The sequence below is a fragment of the Callorhinus ursinus genome, unplaced genomic scaffold (genome assembly GCF_003265705.2).
Source record: "Callorhinus ursinus isolate GAN/ISIS: 27379988/994484 unplaced genomic scaffold, GSC_fseal_2.0 scaffold1, whole genome shotgun sequence".
Classification (NCBI taxonomy): Eukaryota; Metazoa; Chordata; class Mammalia; order Carnivora; family Otariidae; genus Callorhinus; species Callorhinus ursinus.
In genome coordinates this window covers 132,328,800-132,355,491 of record NW_027397063.1, presented here as the reverse complement: position 1 = coordinate 132,355,491, position 26,692 = coordinate 132,328,800, and the positions used below count along the sequence as shown (strand labels likewise).

General features: G+C 34.4%; 2 protein-coding genes across 15 annotated transcripts in view; both read left to right on the top strand.

Moving 5' to 3' along the window:
* The window catches only part of SLC4A7 (solute carrier family 4 member 7), a 100,987-nt gene extending 79,179 nt beyond the window's left edge, over window positions 1–21,808 (top strand). For 4 of the 6 annotated variants that reach the window (XM_073901030.1, XM_073901025.1, XM_073901016.1 and 1 more), the window contains 7 exons: window positions 26–277; window positions 3,819–3,887; window positions 5,176–5,349; window positions 10,213–10,344; window positions 12,576–12,673; window positions 15,487–15,594; window positions 17,534–21,808. In XM_073901030.1, coding sequence (XP_073757131.1) covers window positions 26–277; window positions 3,819–3,887; window positions 5,176–5,349; window positions 10,213–10,344; window positions 12,576–12,673; window positions 15,487–15,594; window positions 17,534–17,615 — 915 coding nt within the window. In that variant the 3' untranslated portion in view covers window positions 17,616–21,808. The remainder of the gene's footprint in view (window positions 1–25; window positions 278–3,818; window positions 3,888–5,175; window positions 5,350–10,212; window positions 10,345–12,575; window positions 12,674–15,486; window positions 15,595–17,533) is intronic. The other 2 variants (XM_073901033.1, XM_073901028.1) reach the window with 1 other exon arrangement.
* A 2,611-nt stretch (window positions 21,809–24,419) lies between these two features.
* Window positions 24,420–26,692, top strand: part of NEK10 (NIMA related kinase 10) — a 248,908-nt gene continuing 246,635 nt past the window's right edge. For all 9 annotated transcript variants that reach the window (XR_012380845.1, XM_073900999.1, XM_025883157.2 and 6 more), the window contains exon 1: window positions 24,420–24,536. The gene's annotated coding sequence lies outside the window, so the exon portion shown is untranslated. The remainder of the gene's footprint in view (window positions 24,537–26,692) is intronic.

Sequence of the window (26,692 nt, the reverse complement as noted above, 5' to 3'; positions counted from 1 at the left end):
TATTCATGTTCTTTTCACTTTTCAGAAAGGAGCTGGCTATCACCTTGATTTGCTCATGGTTGGTGTTATGTTGGGAGTTTGCTCTATCATGGGACTTCCATGGTTTGTGGCTGCAACAGTGTTGTCAATAAGTCATGTCAACAGCTTGAAAGTTGAATCTGAATGTTCTGCTCCAGGGGAACAACCCAAGTTTTTGGGAATTCGTGAACAGCGAGTTACAGGGCTAATGATTTTTATTCTAATGGGCCTGTCTGTGTTCATGACTTCAGTACTAAAGGTAAAATCTCTTTATTGCAGTATTTTAAAATCTTTTTTGTCATAAAATTATACTTGGTTGTATGAAAATGAAACATGAAAATATCTAAAATTAGTTTCATTTCCTGAAATTTACTTGGAAAATAATATTCTGGTATATGGTGTTTAGTATGGGAGGCATTTCAGTGTTAGATGTGTCCATCTTAGAAATACTGTAAAAGGATAGTAGTAAAGACTATAGAGTTTTGGAAGGAGTTAATCCATGGCTTAGTTATGATCTAAAAGAGGAATATACCCAGAGGATTTTATAGGAATCTTAGAGGAAGTAATAGTGAAATATGTCTGACATAGTTATTTGACCAAAATGTGAAATTAATTGCTATTAATTAAATAAATGTATTCTTTCTGATCAACTAAATGAATTAAAGGTAGTAGCGCTCATTAGAAAACAAAAACGGGGTGCCTGGGTGGCTCAGTCGTTAAGTGTCTGTCTTTGGCTCAGGTCATGGTCCCAGGGTCCTGGGATCGAGCCCCACATCGGGCTCCCTGCTCGGCGGGAAGCATGCTTCTCCCTCTCCCACTTCCCTGCTTGTGTTCCCTCTCTCACTATGTCTCTGTCTGTCAAATAAATAAGTAATCTCTTAAAAAAAAAAAAAGCTAATATAAATGAAGCATGCAAGAAATTAAACTTTATGTTAAATATCTTTAAGTTACATCTGGTTTTTACTATACATATCCTAATGAATCTAGTGATTAAAAAATATAATAATAGCAAATGTAGCAAAGTATCTAATCTGAAATTTTCTTTTCATTGTGGAAGAGCTCAACTCCATATTTTCCCTTGGTGGTTTAGTTATTGCAAAGAAAACTATTAAGTAAAGAGTTGTGTACATTTATAAATTGGAGGAAAAACTTGGAGTGTGTATGTATGTTATTGTATTAACTAAAAAAGTTAAATACTAGAGTTCTTTGGCCTTCATCTTATGAACTTTCTAGCAACTGACTGATTCACCAGATATTTGTTGAGTACTTACTCTGCTGTTAAGACTGAGGAAATAATAATAAATAGGATATATTATTGTCTGCTTCTCAGAACTTGGCAGTGTAGCTGGTGAAACAGGTAGGTAAAGGGATGTTCACTGCATTGTGGTGAGTGTATTGTTAGAAGTACTTGACAAGAGAGGAGAGAGATTTGGTGCACTCTTACGGGAATATTGTCCCTTACTAAGGAAGGTTGCCTTTAAAATTTTTTAAGTATTGACTGTATATAGGCAGAAAAATTCAAATAGAACATCAAGAAAGCCCTAAGATGAAAAGTTAGTCTCCTTATTTTCCTTTACTTTCCAAAAACAACTCTCCAGAGGTAAACTCTTTAACTTCTTTGTTTTTTTAAGTTGTATTGGTGGTTGCAGCCATTATAGTTTTATATATTTTTATAATTTTATTTTTTGCTTTATTATTTTTACACTGAGTCTCTTTACCAGACAGTGATTCTCAAAGTTTAGCCTAAGGATGACCTCTGGGAGTCCACAAAAGCAAAAGTATTTGGGGAGCATGTCCTCAGTATACCTTTGAGGAACATAAAGGGGTCCTGAGACTAAATACCTTGGGAGTGTGTCATGTAAGGTCGGATGTTTTATGAGGATTTAGCACACTTAAGTGGCCACCAGCCAGTCTTTTTTTCCATCACTTGCCTTTGGTTGACTGTGTTTTTAGTTTTATTGTAATGGTTACCAACATTTGCATTTTGTGCTATAATTAGAATTAAACTGTCCATGCTTTTTCTGTAAGTTAAATTATAAAAATGTAAACCCTCTGGGAACACATAAGCAGTATTATGATGGTACACATGTGTTCACTGAGGACTAAGCAGTCTGATCTGCCTGAGTGGAGGCAGAAATATACCCTATTTCCCTAAGCTCCTATTGCTGCCTGAAGAGTAACTGCCCAAGCCTTAGGCCCCAGTAAGTTTTCTTAGCACCTATTACCTTCCCTTACTTTAAAAAAAGAATTGCATATGCTATTTCCCCTTTTTCTTACATTTTTTTTTTTTTTTTGCATTGCTAAAGGAATTCCTAGAGTAATTTTTTCATATGTGGTGCCATGGGTGGTAAACCTTCAGAGTTCTTTCATGTTTCAAATTATTCTCACGTGTGACTGATTGATAGACGTACGTTTCAGTGTTCAAATTATTTTTCTTTGAGTCTTAAAGTCATTGTTTCCTATAGACCAGTGGTCCGAATAAAATGTCTGATACCTATTTGGTTTTTCTAATTTCAGAGGCATTTTCTTCCTTTCTAGAAGCTACCAAAACTTCCTTTTTACTCCTGGTGTTGTGCAGTTTCACTGGGCTGTTCAGGTGGATGGATGGATAGGAACTTGGGTTCACCCTGCCGCGCTCGCTGTGGGCCATTGTTCTCTGCAAACGTGTGCCTTTGATTATGGGAGTGTTCGGCCAGTGTTTAATTTCTCTTCTCTCTGTTAGATAGTTCTTCAACTTCAGGTAGACAGATATTTTACCTTCTGGAAATGTTCTCGCGTTTCTATCCTGTGCCCTCACTCTTAATGAAAATTTCCTGTTTTTCTTAGATTGATCTCTTTAGTCTCATCAAAATCATTATTACAAAATTAATTATTTTGATAATTATATCTTTAAATTTCTAGAGGCTTTTTTCATTCTGATTATTTTTCCTAGCATTCTGAAGTTGCTTTATGGATAAAATATTCTCCTGAAATTTCATGAGGATACTTAATTAGATTTTTAACTTGTTTTCTTCTCTTCCTGTAGTACTCTTTCCTCCTAGGTTTCTTAGGAAGGACATACTCATTTGTTCAGTAGAGCGTGAATGTGGTTTTCTTCTGTAGCTGTTAGGTCTTTTTTCTTTGCAGTTCTCTTTCTTGGTGGTGAGAGTGCTGCTTGTGGTTTTTGAGTAGGTGGATGGAGCCTGCTAATGGCTTTCCTGTTGGGTGCCTAGGCATGGTAGGTAGGCAGTTGGGATCCCTCTACCTGCCAAAGTAATAAGGACTTTCTTTGGGAGTGGAGTTCAATTATTATATCAGTAAATGGTACTGTTGTATAGTAGTTACTATATGGTAGTGATAACAATAATAATGACTAATGCTTTTTAAAATTTTTTATTGTTTTTATTTTAATTCCTGGCTAAAGCTTTTGATTGATAGGCAGGCACCATGTGCTTTTCTGAGTATTTTAGTATTTGAGATCCTTTAATCTTCATGCAATCTGTTACAGAAATTATGGCATAGAGAGGTTAAGGCTCAAGAAGAGGTTAACTTCCATTTTAAACCAAGCAGTCTGATTGTAGTACTCACATTCTTAACCACTGAACATTCTCCCGTTTCAGGAAGAAACATGTAGGAGATAGACAGTTTTTCAAGGAGGCTCTTGTTTACTAGCCTTTTTCTTATTTATAGAAAAGTTAGATCTCATCACTGAAAGATCTTTTAATTATGTCTCCATAGGTACTCACTATGTTTTTGTGTATTTTATTGCTATGAAATTGTTTTAGTAGCATGGGTTCTAACTGTGGTCCTTTTACTTACAGTTTATTCCAATGCCTGTCCTGTATGGTGTTTTCCTTTATATGGGAGTTTCCTCATTAAAAGGAATCCAGGCAAGTCTTAAGTAGTTAATGATTTTGTAGAAAAACTTAAAACATATTTTAAAATTGCAAAGATTGTTTTTATGATGGTAGTGATGTATTCTCAATTCTGATACTCTGGGAGGCAGGTTAGCTGATGACTTCAAATCCACATTTTCCAAGTGATTATTGCTTATTACACATTTTTCCCTCAGTGAGCTCATGAAGGAGATCAGGAGATCATCCTTACCTATTTTTAGTATGAAGCCAATGATTCTGTAACTATTGATAAAGACTAGTATAGTAAGAAGGGGACATGTTGAAGACTGGAATGGTTAATACTTGCCATTTGTGTGGTACAATACAGTTTATAATGCCTAGTACACAAATTATTTTCTGTGATTCTCAAAACATTGTTAAACAGCAGTCAAGGAAGAAATATTAATTTTGTCACCTGGGAAACAGAAATAGAGGGACTTACGGACGGTTCTTAACCAAGTAAGCAATGGAGCCAGGGTTAGAACCCAGTGATTTCCCTACTCTGTTTGTGTTGTTGATAATAATTCCTGGAAAACAACATGATAAAATTTACTAAGTTCTTCATGTAAAACATGGGGCTCCGAAAGCACTGTTAGTACCACGTGGCCACCTCCTGTCAGGGAAAGCTGACAGCTGGTGCTGACAAGGCTTCTCAGAGACAGCATCTTTATTTTTTTCAGTAGTCCTGGATCTCCCCTCCACTGGTCAAGGAGTGATCTCGTTAACTCACTTGATTTTCTTTTTTTAACTTTTTCTTTTACAACTTTCGTTTACAATTTTGTGAGATCTTACTCCTGGTTTATAAATGAAGGAACTAAAGTTCAAAAAGACCAAGGAATTTGCTCATCGTTTCCTTTTCATTGGGTGAAAGTTTAGTAATTGTTACTTCAGGCTATTTTATAGAATTGATAATGTTAAAGTTGGAAAGAACCTAGGAAATTGTGGCTCTCTTATTATACATATTACAAAACAAGCTCAAAGAAAGTAAATGCCTTGTGCAGTTGATTATAGCAGATAAATTTATTTACATATTTTAATCCTGCAAATTAAGACATTCTCATCTGATTAAATTAATTGCATTCAATTAGAATGATTGCCTTGGTTTTTGCTCCTCTCCTTGGGTCCAGATGTTCTGTATTGAAATATTCTGTACTATCAGAACATATCAAGGAAGTAAGAGTTTAAATCACAAAACGCTAAGGTTGTATATAATTTCCTAAGTAGCAGAAATGATACTTTTGTTGAAAACTTCTTCTTGCTTTGTTTTCCATTCAATACATAGTTTTTTGACCGTATAAAATTATTTGGAATGCCTGCTAAGCATCAGCCCGATCTGATATACCTTCGTTACGTGCCTCTGTGGAAGGTCCATATTTTCACAGTCATTCAGCTCACTTGTCTGGTTCTTTTGTGGGTGATAAAAGCTTCAGCTGCTGCAGTAGTTTTTCCCATGATGGTAAGGCTTTTTTTTTTTTTTTTTTAAACTTTTTTAAACTTTGTCACTAGTTAATAACACTCCTGTGTGTTTCAATAGTATGTTACTAATGTGTATCTTAGTACTATGTATTGGTAATATTTATATTTAAGAAAGGGAATAGCCCATTTTAAGCACCTTAGGTGTTTTGAAATATGAATTGGCCCTTTCATAGCTCTTAAACCAGTCACTTTAGAAACTGAATTCGCTTTTTATTTTCTACATTTTTGTTTGTTTTTTAGTCCTTGGGCTATAGAATGCTGTTTTGTATTTTTAAACAACTTTAGAGTTTAGGACATTTATGGGACAAAGGTGATAACCAGATGTAAAAAAGCAAAGCAACTGGAACAGCTTAGTTCTTTAATAGAATGTTTCAATACATCTTTCTCAGAAATTAACAGATCTAGAAGTTAAAAAATAATAAAGATTTTAGATGATATTAATAAGACAATATGGTTCACTGAATTACCACAGAATATTGCATTTTGCAAACAGAATATTCATCCTTTTGTAAATTCCATGTAAACATTGGCTATGTACTTGGCCACAAAGAAGATATTAAAAATTGAAAAGCTATAAAAATTATGCAGGTAACTACATTTCCTGATCACAAATAAATTAAGTTACAGATGAATAATGAAAAGCACTAAAAAAACTAAAGTATTTAGACATTAAATGCTGAAATAATCCCTGGGTTGAAAACTGAGTTAAAAAAAACATTGTAGGTATTGCAGCAGAGAATTTTTAACCAAGTCAGTGAGAGATACCTAAAGCTCATAAGGAAAATGTATACCCTTCATTACATATATTATTCAAGAAGACTTAAAAAAGTACTACCAAATTTTTTATTTGTAAAAATCAATAGTGAATAAACTCCTTCCAAGCTTGAGTAAAGAAGAAAAGAGAGCAAAATATACAAGATTAAGAAAGAGAAGAAATATGTAATCACAGCTGTGAAAGAGATTTGAGGGGCTTTAGGAAAATACTACATGAATCTATAGGAATATTGTACATCTAGAGTAGAGGTTGACCAACTTTATTTCTGTAAAGTGTCAAATAGTCAATATTTTCAGCTTTGTCACAAGATATATAGGCACTTCTATAACAGGAGAGAAATTTCCATAATTTCTTATTGGTGAAATCTAAAAAGTAATTTTACAGTTTTTTAAAATGAAAGACTACTCCGGTTTCGTCTTGGGGAGACAAACCATGAGAGAATCTTAATCTTAGGAAACAAACTGAGGGTTGCTGGAGTGGAGGGGGGTGGGAGGGATGGGGTGGCTGCGTGATGGACATTGGGGAGGGTATGTGCTATGATGAGCACTGTGAATTGTACAAGACTGATGAATTTTTAACCAAGTCTTTCACAGCTGTGATTACATATTTTTTCTCTTTCTTAATCTTGTATATTTTGCTCTTTTCTTCTTTACTCAAGCTTGGAAGGAGTTTATTCACTATTGGTTTTTACAAATAAAAAATTTGGTTGCACTTTTTTAAGTCTTCTTGAATAATATATGTAATGAAGGGTATACATTTTCCTTATGAGCTTTAGGTGTCTCTCACAGACCTGTACCCCTGAAACAAATGTATTAATACATTATGTTAATAAAAAAATTAAAATAAAATGAAAGACTACTAATGAGAAGAATGGAATTCTTTTTCATTTAGGATAATATTTCACTTGGCTGAGGCTGAGGTTTAAAGTTAGTGTTCCCTGTCAAATCAATTCCAAATGTGCATCTTTAAAACCTATTTTAGGTCACAGGCCATACAAAACAGATAGGGCCAGATTTAATCCAAGGGCTGTGGTTTTCCTGCCACTGATTTAGAGGAGATGAATTATTTCCATTCTATACACGCATTTCTGAGAATTAACCCAAAGAGAAATATAAAATCTATGGATATGTATAACTCAGTTGCGTACAAGAGACTGGAAAAATGGCCAAAGATCTGCCCTTGGATCACAGGCCCAGCTGAGTTTTAAGAACATTTAATTCTAGTACTTCTTGAATTATTCTAGACCAAAGGAAAAGATGGAAATGTCTGCATTTTTTCTCATGAAACACTAGCAAGATCTTAATACCAAAGCCTAATAAAGTTGTACAAAAGAACGATGGTGACTTCTCACTAATATAAGTGCAAAAAATCTTAAGATATTAACAAATAAATTTACAGTGTTTCTACAAGTAATATATCATGATTAAATAGACTGTGATACTTTAGCAGCAAGTAAGAATTACCAACATAAAGACAGAAAGACTTATAAAATTGCAGTCTTTGTGAATAAAAATTTGTAACTGAGTTCTAATATAGGGAAGTACACTATTACTGTTGTTAATTTGATATGAAGGTTCTAACTGTGATATAAGAATAATACAATATTTGTTATAAGGAAGAGATAACATTATTTGTAGATAATGTGATTGTTTGCCTATTAACTCAAATGACTCAAATGAAAAAAGACTAAAAGTCCCTAATAGAATTAGTAAGAATGCTGTTAGAGTGGGTGGTTACAAGAAAACTCATTGGCTTACCAAAAGAAATTTATTATAATGATAGCTTTGGATGCTAGAATTTTGAAATCAGGGTGTGGATGGGGCCATGCTCCCTCTGTACTATGTAAGGGAACCCTTTTTTGCCTCTTCCTAGCTTCTGGTGGTTTGCTGAAAGTCTGGCATTGTGTTGCAACTGTATAACTCCAAACTGCCATCTTATGTAGTTTTCTGTGTATCACTGTGTCTTTATATGACCATTTTATAAGGATACTGGACATACTGTTTTAGGAACCCACCCTACTCCAGTATGACCTCATCTTAATTTTATCTCCAACAACCCTATTTCCAAATAAAGCCATATTCTGAGGTACTGGGGGTTAGGATTTCAATGTATCCTTTCATGGGGATACAATTCAATCCATAATAATGTTGAAGTACATAAAATTAAGACCTGAACAAAGAGGAATGTATATCATGTTCTTTGTTTTGCATACTTAGTAATGTAAAGATGTCACTTCCAAGTATGAATTTTATGAGTTTTGTTTGCGTGTGTGTTTGTGTGTATTTGGGGAGGTTGTTGTCAGTGTGAACCGGATAATTTTAAAGCTTATAGAGAAAAATAAATGCCAGAGTCATAAACAACATGGATGGTAGAAATGTTCTGTATCTTGTTTGGATGTGGGTTCCATGAATATGTATGTTTGTCAAAAGGGTCAAACTGTATATATGATATTTTTCTATTTTACTGTATGTAAATTGCATATTAATGAAAAAAATAAGGATATAATAAATACCAGAGGAATAACAAAACAAAGCTAATTAAGAATTCCTGGTTGGGTCTGGGGTGAGGGACTTGATTGTTCCTGTGCTGATACCATGCTGTTGTGATAACTAAATATTTAAAAATTGCTGTCAAATCAGTGCAGCTAACACAGTATGGAATTGGCATGGGAACAGACAAAAATCAGAAAAATAGACTAGTGAGTCCAGAATTTATCAGAATATATGAGAACTTACCACTTGAATACCATGAACAGGTCATTTCATTAAAGGGGATAATTCATCTATGTGGGAAAATTTAGTATATAGTCTTAGAAGATTTGACTGTGTATGGGAGCTAAGGTTGGTTCTGTAACCAATACCATATTCAAAAAGAAACCATAAATGAATTGAAGATTTAAATGTTAAAATGTAGTAGAAAATTTTGAAAAATATTTATATAGTCCAGTGATTAAGGGTAACTTTCCAAAGAAGATAGGGAAACCCAACTGTAAAGGAAAGATGTATTTGACCACATGATAATTAAATGTTTTATATGAACATAGTAAAATTGGATGGTGAACTGGGAGAAAGCATTTGTAACATATAAGGCAGATAAAATGCTTCTATCTGAACTACACAGAACTCTTATGAATTCATGAATAAAAATCATCAAAAGCAATTGAAAACCAGGCAAAAGATAGTAATAAGAAAATGGTAAGAACAGAAGAAACCCAAATGGCCAATGGACATTTGAAAATATCTTCAACCTTAGTAGCAGTTAGAAGAAAACAAAGTAATGGTATATCTTTTTCATATATATGATTGGAAAATCTAAACCTAATATTGGCAAATGGGTTCTCTAATGCATTGCTTAGGAGATTTTTTTAAAATTTATATCTATTTAGGGATGCCTGGGTGTCTTAGTCAGTTGAGCCTCCTACTCTTGATTTGCACTCAGGTCAGGAGATCGAGCCCTGCATTGGGCTCTGTGCTGGGCGTGGATGGAGCTTGCTTAAGATACTCTGTCTGTCCCCTCTTCCCCCCCCTCCACACTCTCTCAAAAAAGAAATATCTGCCTATATAATGTATGTAATTTAAAGTCATCATAAAAATTAATAATCTTGTACTGTGAAGATACCGTGCTTAAACTGCTTTATAATTTTATGCAGAATGCAAGGGATTTATATAGGAAGAGGTTAAAAATGCCATTTCTTTTATATGTTTTCTTTGAGCAGGAAGCTTGAAAGATAAATGTGTGACTCAGTTCCTTTGAAATAAGATGGTGTATGAAGTGATTTTTATTTTTTAAAAAATTTATTTGAGAGAGAGCACGTGCGTGCACTTAGGGAGGGGCAGAGAGAGAGACTTTAACAGTCTACTTGCTGAGCGTGGAGCCCGAGATGGGGCTCATTATCATGATCCTGAGATCATGACCTGAGCTGAAACCTAGAATCCCAACGATTAATTAGCTGTACCACCCAGGGGCCCCTGAAGTGATTTTTAAATAAAATACATGAAGTACTTTTTTGTTATTTATGACTTGATACTATTAGATGTTACTTAATAGTTTCTCCCCCACTTTTTTAAGGTTCTTGCATTAGTCTTTGTACGCAAACTCATGGATCTGTGTTTCACAAAGAGAGAACTTAGTTGGCTTGATGATCTCATGCCAGAAAGTAAGAAAAAGAAAGAAGATGACAAAAAGAAAAAAGAGAAAGAGGTAATTTACGCTATTCACTTGTTTAATATTTCGTACCAAGTAGCAGGCACTCTCGTGGTCACTTTACAGGAATCTGCTCCTTTAGTCCTCCTGAGAACCTTATTATTATGAAGTGTAGGTACTTTTATTTCCAGTTTACAAATAAGGAAACTGAGGCATAGGTTATTAGGTAACTTGTTCAAAACATCAGCTCTTACCCATTTTACCAACTTAAGTTGCCTCTCCAAAGCCCTGACCCAACAATAACCTTTTAAAAATTACGTATCACATGAGTACTTATTTTTAACAGTGAGAGAATTTAGCAGTGTTTAAAACATAGGTAAAGCATAGGTAACACAAGCACATTAAATACATAAGCACATTGTAGTGTACATTTTAATTATCTGACATATACATAATGACAAAAAGGACTTCAATCTTTTTATAAAAAGTACTATTAAACTCTAGTCTTAATATGTGATATTATGTACCATTAGTTAATTTGTATACAGAGATTTACCTGAGTATTTTATTCTGAATTTGATATTTTTTAAATAACCAGCTCAATGCTATTAGTAAGAATGAAAAGTAGAAACCGAACATGTAGCATAGATGATTGTATTGATTTTAGTACCCTACTCAGTTTTCCCATTAAGAATATTGTTTGAAAATCAAAGATAAGAAGAAAGATACACATTTTAAATATTGTGGTGTGTTTAAATAGAGATCTCACAATTACTTTTTCCCCCTAATTTTTGAGAGAAAGCAACATAATTTATGCCTTATTATATTGCATAATACTTATGGAAATGCATTTATTAAAACTTTACGGACAACTGGGTTTAAGCCTTGGGATTTTTTTCATAGTTTGGATTGATTATTCAGTGCTGATTTATGGCAAAATTACTCATTTTATGTTTATTTTGACAACAATTATGACTAATTAGGATACTAACTGGAACAGTAGTTTGAATTGAGCCTCCAAAATTTTTAAAAGATTTTTGTTTTCTTTAAAACTATATCATATGTGTAAATGTTTATGAGCTTTTGGTGAATTTTCAAAGAGGATGCAATTCATTTATTAAAATACTTAGGTTAAAATTACGTGTTTATTACTTTCTTTTTAAGTTAGAATAAGGTTCAGTGTATATAACAGAAGACAAAAGTAAAGAAGGCTTAAACACAAGATGTCCTGTAGACATCTTGAGAAGAGTAAGTGATCTAGTGGGATGGCCCCACAGAGTTGTCTGGAGCTCCCGTGCTGCTGTCCTCCCAGCCTCGGCACACAGTTTCCATTCTCAGAATCACCTAATAGGTCAAGATGAATGCTGAGCTTGAGCTCTCATGTTCGCATTTGAGATGGCAGGAAGGAAGGGGTGGGGTGAGAAAGCAAAATGGGCTTTCCCGTGCTATCCTGTTTTTTAAGAAGTCTTTCCAGAAATGCCATCCAGTAAGTTCCACTTGTATCTCATGGCCACATGGAGTAGCAGGGAATGCTGGGAAATTTAGCAATGGTTTTATTTTTTTTAAATGATTATTTTTTAAAAGCTGGGCGTATATGCCACCTACAAATAGTGGGGTTTCTAGTGGTAAGAAAGCAGAGTATAGATGCTCTTCCAGTCCATCCTGTCATGTCCCCAGTAATTATGATACCAGGATTTTGGGTCATGTCTCCAGTGTAAATTGTTCTCCACCAGGGGTGATACTTCTCCTCAGGGTTCATATTTCCGTGTTTGAGAAATTTTTGATTGTCAGAATTGGACGGGCATCCAGTGGGTAGAGGTCTAGGGTGCTACCGAACATCCTGCATGTACAGGACTGCCCCTTACTACAAAGAATTGTTTGGCCCTAAATGTCAGTATTGCTGAGATTGAGAAACCCTGCCTTATCCAAATGAGGTTTTGCTTATATTGTATTGTAATGCAAGCCATCAGATTTCACAAAATTTTATCTCTTATTATATACTACTAATTTGATAATAAAATTTATGTAAATTGATTTTAATGTAGTATTCATGATTAACTTAAAGAAGTGAAAGTTATAACCATTTAAAATTTAGCCTTTACAAGTGGTTGTTTTCTCTTGTGCTACCAGTATGTGTTTATAATAGTAAAAGGAATTTTTCAGTCATGGCAGATATGTTTTAAATATATTGTCAGTTTGGGTTTCTAATTCTTGAAGATTTTATATATTAATTGGTCTTCCTGGAAATATTCTGTGAAAAGTAATTTTTTCATGTATGTGCTCTGAAGGAAGCTGAACGAATGCTTCAAGCTGATGATGACACTGTGCACCTTCCATTTGAAGGGGGAAGTCTCTTACAGATTCCAGTTAAGGCCCTAAAATATAGGTGAGATAAAACTATCTTGTAAAATGTATATTTTTATACACATCAAGTACATGAATAAGCCATGTAATGCTTTGTGATCTCTATTTTTAAAAAGCAGTGATCTCTGTTTTTAAAAAGATGACAAAACCGGTATCTGGCATAATGCCAACAACTAAAGGGGGTCTTCAGGAATTTGAAAGGGAAGTTCTCACGGTTCTTCCCCTCGCAGGTTTGTAGGCAGGAGTGAAGAAAAAGCTGGACTTGGACCAGAGCCTGAAACCAACTTCCATGCCAAGCAGACAAGAGTTACTTGTCTTGCATCACTCCTTCTGTTTAAATGAAGCTTAAGATCGGTATAGCTTTTCCCTTTCTGTCCTTTATTAGGCCTGCATCAGTGTGTGCTGGAAAATTAACCTTTGTAGTAGTACATTTTCTGATAACCTTCCAAATTATGACTATGTTTAGAGGCCCTGGAGTTCAAAGGTGTGACTTGACTATTGGCAGTGAGTCCTCATATTATGAAAAAGTTGAGTTCCGTATATAGCTTATTTTGTATGACTTTGGTGATTTACTTATAAATTTAAGAACTAAAGACAGTGGTAAATTCTTCTGTTTACTTTTTTGTAGTTTTAAAAGATTAAAAACCTATATTATTTATTCATGTATCTGATTCCTATTTCCATATCCTATTTCTGATTAGCTTTTGATAGTAGAAAAGTCAGTTTTAGAATGTATATAGGTTCCTTCCCTGACCAGTTAATGGAAAAGGTTTGTTGGTATTTATTAACTTGGGGTTTTTTTCATTTTTAATTAATCTTTATAGTTTTTACAGAGGTCTTATTTAGACTTACACATGTTGGTTAGTTTTGATAAATGAATTCATCAAGTAATGTTCCTTTATACTTTTTACTATTAATTTGCATCATTGGTATTACTCTGTGTCACGTTTCATGACTTTCCCTCAAATCTTTCTTATATACTTTAAATGCCAAGTATAGACATCTTAATATACCCAGCTATAGTGCTCTGCTTTGCTGGATTGTATTAATGTTTATTAAACAAATTAATATATTAACTTTGTTGTACTTATAAAAAGAGTATAGGAACTACCATGATGGTTATTAGTGACTCATCAATTTGCTGAGATTATTCGCCACCTAGTTTCTGTAGGTCCTGCATTATCACTTTCTCAGTATGATTATACATGGGCCTTGATAAATTTAAGTGGAATGTATACTTACACTGTCTGATGTTTAACAGAAAGAATGATTATCTGTATATTTACTTTTCTTTTTAAGTGATGACATAGGCCAAGATTAATGCTGCTTTGCTTAAAATTTGAACATTAAGAATGCCGGCAATTGGCTGACCTGTTTATCTGTCATAATTTAAAATCTTAAGTAGCTTTGGATTACTTGCCATGAAAATCAAATGAGATGATAATAAAAACATTTAGAAACTATAAAACTCTATAAAATATGAAAGTAATTGATTTAATGTAGACAGATTTTTTTCTTCCCATCTCGTTTCATTTTGGGAAAAAACAAAACATGTACTGTCTTTAAAAAAAGGTCTTAATTTCTACTAATGGGAAAGTTCTTAGAGGGGGACGTTTGAAGCTAGAAAGTGCTTCAGGAATGTCTCTCTTCAGTTATTTGAAGTTGGCAACCAGCCAGAGAAACATAGAGTAGGTAGGCTTTGCCCTTGTGAATTTGGGTATTCAAATTTTGTGCACTTTAAAAAAATTGACCCAGTAAAGCACCTTTCCTAGAGATTCTGCAGTGACCATGTCACATTTCTCTGCAGTCTTATATTTTAAATGACATTTAGATTTAAATTGTGAACAAAGCTAGTGCTTTCTAAAATGACTGCCATTTAGTTATTTATCATGTAGCTGCCATCACATTGTGAACCTAACGCCTAATTTGACATTTGTATTTGTCACTTGCATGCATGAAATATTACTCTTTGGTGAAGAAAAAGGACTTGCAGATATATTTCTATTAATTTCATAGTACTTTCATATTACTTGTGGCTGACAACCTTGAGCCCAAAATTATTTATGGATATTATCATTGTTGGATTTGGGGTCTCAAATGAATTTTGTAGTATTTTATAGAGACAGGGAATGATTACATTTATCCCTTACAATGAAAGGACAATATTTTGTTCTTTTGATTTTAAATTTTGATAAGTTTGATAGAATAACACTTTGACACTAAAAATGTGAATGTCAGCTGAAAGTGATATTTATAAGCCTGTTTTTGTGTTATCTGTTCAGATATTTTCAGAGCTTTATTTTTAAAGTGTCGTCTTTTCCATAATTCTTTTTAATGATTTTTTTAATTATTAAAAACTAGTTTTTTTAATCATAATCTTAAGTTTTCCTTACATACTTTGGATCTTTAGTTAATGAAAGTGAAATTTGTGCCAGTTATCAAAGTTTTCTAATTGACTTGAGGCTGTATTTTTTTATTACTGTTTTTTATTACTATTTTTTTATTAACATATAAGAGGCTGTAGTTTTTATATTTCATGTATTCATTTGTTATTTCAATAATACGCTTATAGCCAAGATGATCATCTTTGGGCTTCATTGCCAATTTAATTAATCTTACTCCTAGTTTTGATTATACAGAAGGATGTAATTCCCCATGAAACCTTTCTAACAGAACTCTGAAATTCTGATATTTTGCTAGACCTTGGTTTAAGTGCATGACAAAGAGTTTTCTCAATTTTAAGTTGATGAAGACAAATATTATATAGTTAAGAGTGACAGTATTAATGCTTTTGCAAGTACTGAATACTAACCAAAAAGTGTATTTGTTCTTCAGTGTTGATCCCTCAGTTGTTAACATATCAGATGAAATGGCCAAAACTGCACAGTGGAAGGCACTTTCCATGAATACTGAGAATGCCAAAGTAACCAGATCTAGCACGAGGTAGCTGTAACTCTTTACGCATTTTCTAACTGTAGCCAATTTTCAGTTGACTTATGGATAGATAGCTATTTCATAAAACCATTAAATGTAACTCAGTTTGCATAAGTTATATTCTTTTGACAAAGCCATCCTTTTTCTCTTCTTTCCGTCTTCCTTTTATCTGTCTATCCATCATTTTACTGAATACTGGAAATAATGATATAAGTGCTGATAGGTTACTTTTTAAATTCACAATTGCCTGTTTCCAAAAAGAATTTGAGCCATTTTATAATAAAAATGAATATTATACATATGGCAGTATGGAATAAGTATATCAAAGATCAAAACCATATAAGAAAGATAATTACTAGGGGTTACATAAATGCTCTTAAGTAAACACTACCGCAGTCATGCTTTCTGATGGTCCAGGAAAAAAGACAGACATGATTGTTTTCCTTGTTTTGTTTTTAGCCTGCCATGTCTTCAGATGAGGTTTAACATTTTACTCGAAGATAGTTGGAAGAAATTTTTAATCCATAGATATAAACGCCATTCGGTTTTATAATGGACCACATATTCCGTAACAATTTTCATAACTCCTTTCTTAGATTTCTTGTTAGGAAGCCATTTTTTCTTTTACTCTGACTTTAAGGCCTGAATCTAAGGGATTCTAGTTTGATAACCATTAGTACTTTAATTCTTTGGGTCTGTGGAGAAATGAGGTATTATCCTGTAGTGCACTCAGTCATTCATATTCCACAAATACTCTGTGTGCACTTTGTGCCAGACACTGTTGGGTGTCCGTATACTCTGCTTGGACATCAGATCGAAACTTCTCTGGGCAAATGGTCACTAGCTGCTTCTGATGGATTATTGTCTTTCTGGCCACTGTCTTTTGATAGTAATTGGTTAGGTTTTATTCATTTCTTCCCCACCTCTTCTTAGAGCTTTGTTCCTACTTAATCTCTATTATACCCCCTGGCCTCCTTTTTTTTTTAATCATTTCTTGATTTCTGATTCTCTAAGCTGGACTGTTTCCTTTCTTCTGTCTTTGATCTTAAGTTTTTTAAATTTAACTCTTCGTCACTTTGATTATTCCATGCAGCTAGAATTTAGTTTGATGCTCTTTTCATTCTTAATAATTTTTCACACTTTGTCAGCACTTGTGGCCCAAATTATTAGTATAGTTATAAATGTAAAGACCTTATAATAATATTGTATATTATATGGTAATATAAAAGTATCTTTTATACTTCTGCCTTTCATTCAGGTTGCCCCTCAATTCCAAATCACAGGGGAAGAAAGACAATGTTTGGGTTATGTCATTTAACAGAAAAAATGTTTGGAGGTCCTTCCTTCAGTCTTATCTGGAGAAGGCAGCAAACCACAGTGTGTTCTTCTACATTTGACAGCTTTTTCAAAACACAGATATTCATATGTTACAATTAAATCAGTCACTTAAATCCATGGACATGGAATCATTGTATTTGATATTAACTTGAAAATATAGAGTATATGTGTTTTGATTTTGTATTTGTGAACCAGATTTGGGGAAAGTTTGTAAATCTGTTATATTTTGCAGAAAATTATTTGATGCTTATCTATATTAGCAAAGATTGCTTTTTTAATGGATTTGTCAGTGAAATGTCACCTGCTACAACTATTTTTAAAAATACAGTGACTAATTTTAAGAAACTCCTTTTCATTTGTAAGAAAAACATGAATTTCCGTGGCAAGCATATCCATTAAAAAAAAAAAACTAAGAATTTTTAATATTTATTTTTCCAGTCAAATTCACTGATAGGAAAAGAAAGCAGTAAAATAATAATAGCGAGTCATATGTTAATAGTCCTTTTAGTCATTTCAAAAGGCTTATTACAGATACTAAGTGTTGGCCATTTTTTGAATGTAATATTTGTCCATTTCAAAATCATTTATTCTCATTTTTTGTTTTAAATAGCCCTGAAAAACCTGTGAGTGTGAAAATAAATTTTGAAGATGAACCAACAAAGAAATACATGGATGCTGAAACTTCGTTATAGAATTGACCCAAGAGGAATTATATATATAGCTATACAGATATATATATATATATATATATATATATATATATATATAATGTGTGTATTTCATGTCACTATATATAACAATATTGTATGTCATGCTGTTTATGCGTGACTCCTGGGTTTTTTGAAGTAGTGTCTGAAGTTTGTTAGGAACACCATGGAGACTGTGTATATAATGAAATGGTCTCTTAGAAATGAGGTACATGGTTCTTAATATTTATTCTGTTGAAAAAAAATTTTTCTATTCTGCAGCAGAAAGATGTGGGGAAATGCATTCAATCTACTTTTCCTTTAAATCTATTTGTTCATCAGTGGTAATTCATACCAACTTTAGGTGATGTACTTTGTCCATGTATTTATAATTTTTATTGAGTTACTGAAAATTTTTACATATTATTTCACTTCTGTAAGTTCCTTATGGGAAGAACAGGGAGTCTTTATGCCAGTGTTGTGGGAGAAAGGGTAACATGTCATGGCTTCTCTGTATGTGTGTTTCATTTATGCAGATGTCCATCATGTTTCACAAGCAGTGGAGAGTTTTTGGCTGTAAAGGTAGAACAATAGAAACTTTCTAGATAAGAACTATAGTTTTGACCTTTTTGTTTTTAAAATTTATTTTAAATCTTAAAACTTCCACATCTAGGTTTCTATTCTGATAGACAAGTGAAATTGCAGGTGATTTTTATAATTTAACGCCATACCAGTCATAACTTTATGGATTTTAGAAGCTGTAAAATGCCAGTGATAATAGTTAAATTTTGTTGCCTTTGTAGAAATTAATGTAGAATCCTAATGCTTTATAAGAGCCCCAGAATGCCCACTCTGTTTTCTGCCTTTGCTTTTACTTAAAATGTGGTTAAGTTTATATCAGGTTCAAGTTCTTGATTATTTTTTATTACAAGTAATATGACTAAGTAATCAGGAGTCACAATTCTCTTAATGGGTTTATGATCAGTATTACTTTATTCTAAAGAATTACCTTTCACTTTCTTGTTTACGTTGTTATTCTTTCTATGGTATAGATAATATTTAATAGATTGCTATCTGTGATCTCATTTTAAACTATTTTATTTATTTTAATTGATATGATACTTAAATATTATAAACATTTGAAAAGGTAACAAATACAGAATAATTTAAATTGTTAATGTAAATAGTTGGTGCTCACTTGCATTTATGGTTTATTATCTTTGAAAGCAGTTGACAGATTTTACATCTTTGATATAAAGCACTGCCATATTTGTATTTTAAAAGGAATTTAGGCATTTTATGTATAGCTCAGATTGATGGCATTCTTTCTAATTTGTGTTGGTATTTGTTACTTAGTTTCTGCTTTTCTGAGCTATCTTTTTAACTTCTAGCTAATCTTTTTAGTCATCTTTTATATACTCTTAGCTCTACATGAAATAAATAAATGTTATTCTTGTTAAGCCTGTAGGACTGGATGAATGGGGTTGTGAAAGTGATTTGGCAAGAGGATAATTTACAAAAACCAAATGAGTATTGAGAAGCCACAGAAATACCGAAATTGTAACATGAATATTAGGATGATAATTTTAATGAAATTCCAATGCTCCCTTTAATCATTTGTCATTAAAGTACAAAAGTATGAACAATTGATCTTACAGAGGATCATGAGGAATGCCAAAAGCTGATATTTTAGCAATTCTGAAGTGTTTTTAATCCATTCTAAACTACTTGGTGGCTGATACAATTTCCCCATCTGAGACCATATTTTCAGATTCTAGTTAAAGGATTAGACTTCTGCCTCAAATGAGAAGTTGGAAATGTAGCTACTTTTCTTTAGAAAATAGAGCAGGCATCATTTGGTACTGCCTGGAAAAGAGTTAAGACTCTATTGGCAATTGATAATCGAGTATTACCCACGGTGCTTATTATTCTTTATGAGCTTCCATTGAAATGATTTTTATTATCCATAGCAGCATAATCATTTCCAAAGACCCCAGTATTTGCTGCTATATTTTGTAAACTCCCCTGATGTACCTGAACAAGGGGATTTCCTTACATCATTTCTTTGTGTCTGGACATCTTAGGGTTAACAAATGTGCTTATTTTACAGGAAGGGATTTTAAAATTTAAACTGAAAACTACCTGGGATCATAGTGTTTCTGTGATTTTTTTTTTTTAATTATGTATAGTAATTGTCCAGTGCCAGAAAAACCATGACTTGCAAAATACTTTGCACTCAAAATGTTTTTACTGTTTCTAATTGTTAATGGTTTCTGCTTTCTTTTGACTACTTGACTTAACAAAATGATCTGATATGACTACTCCATTGAAGAGCAAAGGTAACTCGTGTTTATTAAGTAATTAACTGCTTGTTCTACATGTTTATGATATTTTTCCACTATTTTTGAACAATAACAATCATGGATAGTGTTCATTGCGAGACAGTGAAAAATTTACTACATAATATTAATTTTTAAATGTTGCCTTAAATAGGTGTAAATGAGCAGTAGTAATTGCAATGTACTGATTTACCTCAAGGTGCAAAATAATTAAACCTGTACATACTCCATTTACAAAATAAATTAATATAAACAGCCCTGCACTTTCTTAGATGCCTTGGTTTCCAGGATGGAGCTTAGTGCTACTGAATACCCTGGCTACAAAGCCACCTCAGGATATTCTTCTCTCCACCCTATTTTATTTATTTATAGATGTCTGTTTACAGAGACTATAATAAATCCTGATGTTGACCATCTGAAATTTACTTTCTTTTGAATGCTGTTTCACTCTAAAATAGCAGCTTTTGAGGAAACAATGAACTTCCTTATGATAAAAGGATGATTATATATTCTCTTAAAATATTAGATATGCTGAAGTGAAGCACACAGTCTTTCTAGTGTGTGTGTGTGTGTGTGTGTGTGTGTGAGAGAGAGAGAGAGAGAGAGAGAGAGAGAGAGAGAGAGAGAGAATGATGTTAAAAATCTTAAATCTCTTCAGTTGAAAAAAAGCTGTGGCGTTTCAATGTTCATATTTGCCAAGTCTTTGTAAAACGTGGGACAAAATTTATGTGCTAATGCATGGATTTATAAAGCAGGTTTCTTCACCACTCAAAATTACTAATTTTTGTTTTCTCCATCCAAAAAGCATTTCTGTTTCTTCCTCATACTTCAAGTTTATGTATGTATATAATAGCTTTCTAAGTTTTTCCTTTCACAAAGACAGGTTCAAAGTTCTGTAAAATGTAAAATCATTTCTGAAACTGAGGTATTACACCAGAGCTTGCTGTTTTTCAAGGATCATATCATGTACGTCAGTTCTTTAAATGTGCTCAACATGTGAATCCTGTTCTAAAGTGCTCAGATTTTGGATGTGTAAGCCATTGATACAACATTGTAATTCAAAAATGTTTAAATTAAATAACTTAATGTTTTAAATTTATTTATGTAGATTACATCATTGTTATCATATATAATACAAATGTGTGAAAAGTCTTTTGGTTTAGTCCAACAATTATTTATTTTTTAGAAAGTAAGCTTAAAGATTTTAAGGACATTGAAAATTAAAAATAGTGTTCAAAATTCAAAATTTGGCAATTTTAATGTAAAGTTGGTTCTTTTCTAACATATCAGAAAGTAATATAAGTATCAATAATAGGAAAACATATAGTTGGAAATGGAATCATCTAAAGATCATTTTTAAACTTTAATTAGCACATACTGACTTCTACAGTTGACTTACAGTAATTGTTAAACCCTAGTGGTTTTTTAATCAGATTTTGTGCATTGATTGATTTTTGTGTTGTGGCTTTTCTTTTGTTGCTTTAATATTAAAAATCTGGGGGGTTTTTGTTTTGTAGGGGGTTATCTTCCAATGTTTACTATGTTTGAATAAATAGAAATTGAATTTTATTGTTCATTTATATAGTACTTGATAGCTTGGTATAATTTCACAGTACAGTTCTAATTTTTATGACTTTTATAATTACAATGATAATATTTTCTTTTGTAATAAAATACAAGGTAAATTAAACATTTAAAACGTGGAACTGGTATTTTTCATTTATATGAAGTACAAGTCTCTACCAAGTCTATAATGTGAACGATCCTGCCTTTCAAATTTGTTTCATAATTGTTAGAAGAAAATTATTTTTTAGAGATGTTATTGAAGTTGAAAGAGCAATAAAAGTCTACTGAATTAGTTGTTGGATATTGTCTTTACTTTGTACTTTATTAGAATTGCTGCTTATCTTATGCAGAGGGATGGGGGATGAAGGAAAATAGGTGATTTCTGTTTCCTGCTTCCTAATATTCATATGCTTCAGTAAGGAGACAGAAAAGAAGGTGGAACAGAGCATTGTGTGTTTCACAATGACTTTTTAATAGTTAAGAGATATCTAAATTAAAGCCCTTTAAGAGTAGCCTGGTCCATTATTTTATTTTCCCTATAATAAGAAACAACTTCTGATATCCCAACATGAACTCGATAACCTTTGGGAGTGAGAAAGATGCTTAGAGTTTTAGAAATTTCAACTGAAAGTTTTCTTACATTTATTTTAGGAAAAAGTTTTTTGTCAATTTATTATTCCCATTTATAGAACTTTGAGTGTTTTGGTTTTGTTTTAGAAGGTGAGAGGAAAGGAAATCTTACTCATTTTGTTTTATCTTGCTCATTAAGGCATATTTGATCTCTTTGAGTATCAATTCTTTCTATGGCTAACCTTAACATTTCTACCTTTAGGCTTTGAATGAGAACATTCCTGACTGGAAAACCTTTCTTTCAGTTTCTCTGCGGTTCTTCTGAGACTCAATTTCAGTTCTGCTTTTCCTTCAAATTATACTCAACCTTCTGCTGCCAATCTACAAGATCATTCTCATTCCTCTAGTGAAAGTGTGTGTGTGTCTGCGCGCGCGCGCATGCATGGGTGTTTAGATACCCTTTTTTAGTCCTGGGTATCTTAGAAATTTGGGGAAGTGATTTTGTCCTCTTGTTAATCCTGAAAATTTATACCTGTTTTGTACCTGTTTAAATTACTTTTATTTGTTCTTTATATAGTTAAGACATTCTGTTTTGCTTTTGAACTATGTGATTTACAGTGTCTGTGAAATCATATCAGCGTAGTAAAAGGGGTACTGGAAAACAAAAAGGGGATAGGTGTTAGGTTTTTCAAGTTTGGGCCCTACCACATAAGCCATAAACTTAAGGCAAACATGACTCTTCTGGGGGGCATGGACTTCATCACATTACACAGAACAACATGGACCCTTACCAGGTAGAGAGGATAGTGCTCCTCTCCTTGAGAGGCAAATGTCTTCATCCTTAATCTTCTATGCAACTTTCACTTCTCTTCAGGAAAGGCCAAAACATTAGTTTACCATTTTGTTGAGAAAGAGAAAGATGGGAAGCACATTCAGTATCCTGATGAAGAAAAGAAGTTAATTGAAATCATTTTGTCTCACTGCTAAATATTTAATATCTTTAAGAGAATACTTTTTCAACTCCGCATCATTCACTTTTGTTTTCCTATTGGTAATGTTAACCCTGCTGGCTTTATGTTCTCTGAAGATTAAATTAGTTCTGTTATATTTACCTAAGTGGCATTCATTTCCCCTTTCTACATTTCCAAAATGGTACCTTGTTCTTATAGGTTAGAATATATATTTTTAATTACCCAACCCCAAGTGTTGGTATCCCACTGGGCCTACTTTTCATTATTATTCAAAGCAGAAACATCAGGGAAAGGTTCATTGTATGCATTTTAAATGAAGTTTTGGGAGATGTAGTCACTGTACTAATTGACACACTGGTGGTCATTTTGAGTAATATTAAGATGAGATTGAGTAACCCTATACTTGAAGAAATCTGGAGCATCAGTGTTTTTAAGACTGGACTCTACATTCAAACTGTAGGTTCTTCCCTGCCTCTACCACTTACTAGATGCACCAGTAACTAACTGGGCAACTTGGGAAATTTGCTGTACCTGCATTGTCAGTGCTAAACTAGGATGAAAAATGACTACCAGATGTTGTGGAATAGTGTCTGGCATAAAACGATCATGAATATTTTTCATTTTTCAAAGCTTCATAATGACTCATCTTTTTAAGACTTTAGTGCAATTCAATTTTTCAAGAAGCTTCAGACCTTTACAAAAGGTGAAGAGACTTGCTTATGTTAGGTGAACCGTACAGATGTAGACTGCCCACTTTTATTTTCACACTCTTGTCCTTGCCTGAGGTATGCAGTGCGCTTGAGTAACAAAATGTGTTCACAGTATATGAAAGCTATGTAGCATGTAGTGATGATCCTTTCAAACTAATCTTTGCTTTGGTAGATAATTGATTTTTAGTCCATAGCTGTTCTTGAAATTAAGCACCCTAAGATGAAGCAACTCTTTTCCATCCGTTTTATTTCAAATGCTAAAAGTTGAGCACACCAAGTCCAGAAAAATCCACAGGGTTTAGGAAACCTGTCCACAGGCTAGTAGCTCTAGGTCAGTGTGAACTGGCCACAGCACAGTCCTAAGTACCACCTCCCTCTTCTCGGGCTCGCAGACTTGGGGTTATACCCTGCGCGTTCTGTGGTTGCTACGGCAACCTCGAGGCAGGTGTCACCCGTCGCTAGGGCGCTCGGTACGCCGCAGCATGGCTGTTCCTGATTGGCCGAGGCGCCCCGGCGAAGCGGAAGAAGAGGTGTTGGCATTGGTTCAGCCAGCGCCGGTTGGTGGCCCAAAGCAGGATTTGATTGTACCAACGGTGCAGCAGGCAGTGGTGTCCCCGAGGTGGAGGGGACTGGGAGTGGGCTCGGAGCGGGGTGGGGGGGGGGGGTTGGCGGGAGGGGCCCCCGGATCCGGAGCCGCGGATGGCAGCAGCAGAAACGATGAGGAGGAAGATTTAGAAATTGGCCTGAAGGAGGGACCCTCCCTCTGGCGCGGTGAGTCGGGCAGGAGCGGGCGTTCCTCTGCGCTGGCGCGCGGTTTGAGGCAAGGTCTCCAAGGAGATGCCCACAGGTCCTTGTGGAGCAGTTCCGAAGCCTCCGGGAGTCAGCTTCACTCGCCATGGGGCAGGGGCAGAGAGTGCGGGCTGTCGCGGGTAGGCGAGTCGCTGTGAGCCTGTCCTAGCAGAAGGATTGGTGTCGTGCGGCTGGATGGTGGGCAGGTGCCATCAACGATGTTTGATGGCCCTTTCAGGTCGATGAAGGAATTATTTTGGTTACATGGAGCGTGAGTGTGTCTCTTGTAGTCTTCTCCGATACCTCTGCAGCCTCATTCATGACAGTCTTTACGGGCGTCGCTTTTCTGCCTTTCCCTTCTGAGATGCTGCTTTGACTGCCCTCTGCTTTTCTACACCACGTGGGTGAGGCTGTCCACTTCCACGACTTCACGCATCACATGTCTGCCGATGACTGGAAAGCGTCCACCTCCAGCCTAGGCTGCTCCACGAAGGGCCAGACCCCCAAATCCAACTGCTGGTAAACTCCACACGTGTGCAACCCTAGAAGCTATCTCCCTCCATTTCCACCAGACTGCCTGGCCCTTGGATTCCCTATCTTGAGCAGACCTATCCATTCAGTTACCAAAATCACATTCTGGGCAGTATCTTTGACACCACCTCTTCCTCATTTCTATCAGTTATCAAGCCTATACCTTCTTAATAGCTGTCAAACCAGTTTCCACATGACCATCTCTATTCTCACTATATTACAATTTCCACCAGTCCCTTGGTTAAATTCAGCACCCATCCAGGTTCCCTGGTTCCAGTCTGGCCCTATCTAATCCATTTTCCCGGTGAGAGTTTGACTGATCTTTCTTTAAAAAAAAAAAAAAAAAAAAAAATATAAATATATATATATATAGATTGTAGAGCAGAGTCCATAGGACACAGACTCTCAAACCAGATTGTCTGGGTTCAACTGCCAGCTCCCCACTGCCAGATACAGGCATATATATATATATATACAGGCATATATATACATATATATATGAGGGTGTTTCATTTCCTGCAAAGATTCTCCATTATCCTACTCCAAACTCTTTAGTTAGGCCTTCCATCAGCATTTCTATCTTGTTCATTCCCAGAACATGTCACATTCTCTCCCCTGTGTGGTAACTGAACCTGTTCACACTGCCCACAATGGACTCCACTTGTTGTACCCTCCCTAACCCTGTTCTCACTCCCCAGTCTTTCTCGTTGTGTTGCCCCATTACTTTTCTGTTCCCTTCTCTAGACATTTTTTGTGAAGGCAGAGGCTATGTTTGTCTTACTCAGCATTTGCTGTATCTCTCACAGTACCATGCCCATAATAGGGGCTCAACAAATACTGGTTAAGTGAATGAATCTCTAAAATGAGAAGTCATTAATTTTCATGATGTCCTTTTTGGTTCCAGAAAAGTCAGAAATAATTTCTGGCCAATGAAACTTTTGCTTATAAAATCTGAATGTTGAGTTTATAGATTTTACTTCAATCTCAAGACCCTTGGTAATTGCAAACTATTTCAACTCAGAGTCTATCTTTCGTAATTATTATGATGGTAGTTGTTATCACATGGCATAAGTTTCAAGTTGGAAACAGAGAGTATAGCATAGGTTGCAAGAGAAAAGCTTTGGAGTCAGATACATGGATTTGAATCCTGGCTTCAGCATTTTAGTTTAGAGGCCCATGGCAAATTACTTAGCCTCCAATAAGCTTCTTTATCTGTACAGTGCACTGATGATAGCACTTATCTCATATGATTGTCTTAAAGACTAAATGTACACAATTCATATCAAGTCCACAGTGCCTTATACTTCGTAAATCTTCACATGTTCAAAAATCAAAATATTCACATGGATGTGTGTAGCAGTTTTATTCACAATTGCCAATATTTGCAAACAACCAAGCTGAATGGATAAACTGTGATACAACCAGACAATGAAACAGTATTCAGTGCTAAGAAGAAATGATCTATTAGGCTATGGAAAGACATGGAGGAAACTTAAATGCACATTACTAAGTGAAAGAAGCCAATCTGAAAAGGCTACCTATTGTATGAATTCAACAATATGACATTCTGGAAAGGGCAAATTTTGGAGACAGTAAAAAGATCAGTG